This window comes from Electrophorus electricus, chromosome 18, assembly GCF_041902795.1.
Source record: "Electrophorus electricus isolate QZ-2024a chromosome 18, ASM4190279v1, whole genome shotgun sequence".
Taxonomy (NCBI): Eukaryota; Metazoa; Chordata; class Actinopteri; order Gymnotiformes; family Gymnotidae; genus Electrophorus; species Electrophorus electricus.
Genome location: NC_137514.1, coordinates 5770001 through 5775000, shown reverse-complemented (window position 1 = coordinate 5775000; position 5000 = coordinate 5770001). Strand labels below are relative to the sequence as shown.

General features: G+C 43.4%; 1 protein-coding gene across 9 annotated transcripts in view; it reads right to left on the bottom strand.

The window, feature by feature from the left end:
• spast (spastin) overlaps positions 1 to 5000 on the bottom strand; it is a 12207-nt gene that overhangs the window by 1284 nt on the left and 5923 nt on the right. For 6 of the 9 annotated variants that reach the window (XM_027013766.3, XM_027013765.3, XM_027013768.3 and 3 more), the window contains 7 exons: positions 2896 to 2987; positions 2603 to 2682; positions 2476 to 2518; positions 2302 to 2381; positions 1856 to 1926; positions 1731 to 1771; positions 786 to 905 (listed from right to left, as the gene is read on the bottom strand). In XM_027013766.3, coding sequence (XP_026869567.2) covers positions 786 to 905; positions 1731 to 1771; positions 1856 to 1926; positions 2302 to 2381; positions 2476 to 2518; positions 2603 to 2682; positions 2896 to 2987 — 527 coding nt within the window. Of the gene's footprint in view, positions 906 to 1730; positions 1772 to 1855; positions 1927 to 2301; positions 2382 to 2475; positions 2519 to 2602; positions 2762 to 2895; positions 2988 to 5000 lie in introns of those variants that run through there. The other 3 variants (XM_081700861.1, XM_027013770.3, XR_014118152.1) reach the window with 3 other exon arrangements.

The window sequence follows — 5000 nt, the reverse complement described above, 5'->3', positions numbered from 1 at the left end:
TGCAGTTGCAACGTGCGACAATGTTCAGACTTACACAAACCAAATGAGCACAAGACTCGGGACGCAAAGCCCGGGATTACAGTTGTTAAGATATCCAGCTTCCTTGCCTGCATAGATTTAGTTAAACCACTCTCGGTCTCTGCCCTCACAGAAGCTAAAGCACGCACGACTGTGGTCTAGTTAAGAAGTGGCCCGCTAGTTGTAGTTCGGAGCGTAGTCTCCGGTTCCAGACAGCAGCCCCGAGTTTGGCAGAAGGCTGTTGATCGGGAACTGCATTAAGAAACACCGGATGAACTCCTCCTAATTACCCGCTAGCTAGGAGGTGGCTGGTAGAAAGAACACGCATCCTGGGCAGGCCATTTTTTTATGAACCTGAGCTATGGCTCTTTACCATACATTGTATACACACTCATCCTCCATATATACAGCCCATGTGCCTTATTCATTCTCCAGTGATTTAGTATATCTAAGGGACTGATGCATATGTGGAACTCTATAACTGTGCACTGGGTTTCTGTGTATTCTAAACTAAAACTGTTTGTTACAAGAGAAACCTTGGAGATGTTGGGGGGTACTGAGTGCATTTCTCAGTAGCAAAACAATTCTTCTGAAAGTGTCCATGCTCTTCCAAATGAGTGATGGGTAATTCCTCCATGAGATCAAAAAAAAAAACTTTATTTATTTATAAGGACCTAAAGCTCACAGTTCATGATCCAAAAGCCATATTGTGAGGGGAGTGTGAGAGAGTGAGAGTGTGTGTATGAGTGTGTGTGCGTGTGTCATACAGCAGTCGTGTCGCCGTACTCCTGGTTCCAGTGTACGTACTGCTCAATTGTTTGACTGCTCACACTCTTCTTTACCTTCTTCAGAGACTCAACGAAATCAGAGAAATTGATATTTCTCATCTGAAAGAAGAAATCAGAAGAAAAACGCCACACTAAACATTCTACACCTCGACACACTACACTGGGTCTCATGCAAGTACCTGTAATATAAACAAAGCAATTTGTTCTTAAACTGAGAGACTTAACAGAAATTAACACTACTGAATAATGAGCTGAATTATCAATTATACCTATTTAAATCAATTTAAATAAATTTTAGTTTCAATGTCTAATTTAAACAACAAGTACAAGTTTTATTTTGTGATGATCCTAATTTGTGATGATATAATGCAACAATAGCCATTCATCTGTATCCTGGTAAGGCCTGACATGATGGCAACACAACCCCTCCCTGCCTTTCACACACAGAGACAAATCAGCCTTCAGTTAATCTCGTTTAAGTCTCTAGGCAGCTTGTGATGAGAATATTTACACGTGTTGGGATGCCTGGCAGTGCATCCTCATCGTCCCACTTCCTCTCGCTTTACCGCCTTGCTTTGGTGAGACTTGTTTTTTTTAAGTCTAACGTCAATTCAAGTAATACTTTCTTTTTCTGAGAGAGAATGGACGTCACATGACGGTGTGAACGGCGGGACTCGTCTTTAGCGGTTCTCAGTCCACTCTAGATGCTGCTAAAATGGTGCGTTTGCTGGTTACTTTTAAGAATGACATTTCTGGGTTAAATATTCCAAATCACATATAGCAGTTTTGTTATGAGCATTCGCTACATCTAAAGTGGCACGAACGGTCCGTTTTGTTCCGGTTTGACTGTTTGGACGGTTATCTAGGTCACATGTAGCTGAGCAGAGGCAGAGTCAGAGTCAGGATAAACAGGAAGTGATGTACCTCGTTGGCAGCCATGTTCCTTACTTGCTCCGGACGTAGTTCTGTATAGAAACAACATCGCACTTGTTAGGTAGATGTTTATGGAAGTGCTCATGTGCAGCCCATGCCAGCGTGCCTCATCTCACCTCGTATGGGCCCAAGTGCTGCATCTTTAGCCAAAGAGGTCAGATCGCTGCCTGAGTAACCATCGGTCATACTACACACACACACACACACACACACACACACACACACACACACACACACACACACACACACACACACACACACACACACACACACACACACACACACACACACACACACACACACAAGCATGTAGGTACATGTGCAATTTTTGGGTAGAGATAAAATACCAGCAGTGAAAATGATCAACTTTAAACAGAAAAAAATTAAATCAACTATGAATCAAATTTGAAGCTGATGACTTGCAGTAAAAGGAAGAGGTTGAGTTGGTGTGCATGTATTTGTGTGTGTGTGAGAGAGAGAGAGAGAGAGAGAGTGTGAGAGTGTATGTGTGTTAGAGAGACTGTGTTTGCTTGTGTGCTCGTGTGTGTTCCAGAGCACTTGCCTGGCTAGCTGACTCAGCTCCTTTGCGGTCAGTGGGCTTCCATGTTTACCCAGAAGATTCTTCAGCAGCTTCAGACGAGTCTGAAAGAAACCGAATCTTTACCACTTCAGCTGGTAAATAGAAATAAAAACCTTTAAACAACACCGTAAGAAACCTGTTTACTATTTGCTGTACCTCCTCTGTGGGCAAAGACACGTAAATCCGCTTTGGAAAGCGCCTGCGAAACAGACAGACGGGCAGAGTTCAGACAGAGAGGCGAAACAACGTGAATGTGGCGCTCAGGAGGCCCGAGCGGTGGTACCTCAGCACGGCCTCGTCCAGCTCCTGAGGACGGTTAGTGGCCCCCATCACCAACACCCGCTCATCCCCTCCTGACTGTACCTACACACATGCACGCACGCACACGCACGCGCACACACACACGCACACACACACACACACACGCACACACACGCATAATCTGAACCCAGATCAGGCCTGTTTAACGGTGACGACAGTAACAGGCAACACACAGAGGTAATGACACTCCTGTTAGCTGTGTGAGGAGTTCAGGTTGGAGGTGTGGAGAGAAAGAATGAAGGGTTCAGCTCCTACCCCATCAAACTCAATGAGGAACTCGGTCTTCAGTCTCCTACTGGCATCATGCTCCCCTTCTCTTCTCTCACACAGCAAACTGTCTATCTCATCTACGCGCACACACACAAAATGGCAGGATGCTTAGAATCAGCATTCCACTGCACACTCAGTGATGTTGCTCCACTTAAGAATAAAAAAAAAAAGGTTTTAAAAAATTAGGGACAAAATTGGTACCTTGTTATAATGACCACATTCACAATTTAAAACACTTGAAAAATAGAACAAAAATGGCACCACACTAAGCTTGTAGTCTTCCAGCTTGCATGGAAGGAGAGCCTTTTCAAGTACAGCAAAGCACTTATTACAGCTCCAACAGCTCATCTCAACCCTAATAGAAATAACGAAAATCATCCTAGATTTCTTTTTAGTGCAATTTCACATCTAACTAGGAATAAACCTATCATCATCACACAGTAGTAATGAGTTCATTAGCTTCTTCCACAAGAAAATGAAGCACATTAGAGATAACATTAAGAGTATTAACATGACATCAGGCAGCTACTTGGAGATCAGAATAACCAAGCCAAAAACGACTCTAGAATCCTTCACACCCATCCAAGAGCCAGAACTTACATCTCCACTGACTTATATCTTGCTTACTAGATTCACTGCCCTCACACTTTCTTAAGAAATCCTACCTGAAGTAATTGAACCTTTACTAAATTTAACAAACTCTTCCTTGAACATTGGCTACATTCCTAAAATCATTCAAATTAGCAGTAATCAGAACACTTATCAAAGGAATCCAACTTCAACCCATGTCAGCTGTCAAACTACAGGCCAATTTCCAAGATCCTAGAAAAAGCTGTAGCTCAGCAGCGAAGATCATACATGAATCAACCAGATACATGAAGTCTTTCACTCAGGGATGAAACCTCATCATAGTATAGAGACAGCACTGATTAAAGTAGTTAATGACCTGTTGTTGGCTTCTAACCATGGTTATGTCTCTTTGCTTATATTACTTGATCTGAGTGCAGCATTTGACATTATAGATCACAACATTTTACCTGACAGGCACGAAAATGTTGTTGGGATTAGGGGAACAGCCCTTTCCTGGTTTAAATTTTATCTAGCCGGTTACTACCAGTTTGTTAACATAAATGGAGACTTCTCAGCATACAAGCAGCTTAGCTACAGCGTCCCACAAGAAACCGTTCTAGGGCCTCTGCTTTTTCTTTATACATGTACCTCTAGGTGACATTATACGTAAACACTGTGCTAGTTTCCACTACTACGCTGATGTTACTCCGCTATATGTCTCAGCCAAACCACAGGACATACATCAGTTCTTTACTAGTACCAAGAATGAGAAATCTACCACAGTGCACAGAGCCTTTTCCTATAACGTTCCCACACTATGGAATAACCTTCCTGTAAATGAGACTCTGAATCAATATTTAAGGCTAGGCTGAAATCCTGTACAGTCAGGCATTTTATTAACAACTTCCCATCTTAGGTAAAGGTGTAGATCTGGGGGTCCTTGGGCACTGAGAGTTCTGGTAAACTGGGATGTTATGATGTCACTTCACCTGTCTTCTCACCCAAGTTTGTTGACGGAGAGCGGCGGAGGGCCGATGTTCCAGGGTGCCTCATGCTTGTACTTCCAACTTTGCACATTATAGTTCCCTAATTTACACACCCTTGTACCGGGACATGCCTAATGATCTATTCTCTCTTTCTGCCGAGGTACATCTACTCCTGATGTCATGACGTTACTAAGCCCCAATCCGTCTCAGCTGCCATGGCTCCTCCCACCACCCCGATGGCCCCTGCTGTAGCCCACCACACCTGCACCCCAGCCAGCTACTTCTCTGATGTGGGATGGGTTTTGGATACATGCACACCATCAGGACCAGACTTGGACTTCTAGAAAACCGGATGAGACATTAATTGCTTATTTTTTCAATGTTATTATTATTTATTTATTTTTCTCTTTCACTACTTATTCTGCTCCTCATTGTCTACATTATTGCTATTGTGGTGTCCGTTGTCGGCCAGAGGAGGACGGGCTTCCCCTTTGTGTCTTGGTTCCTCTCGAGGTTTCTTCCTCGTGCTCTAGG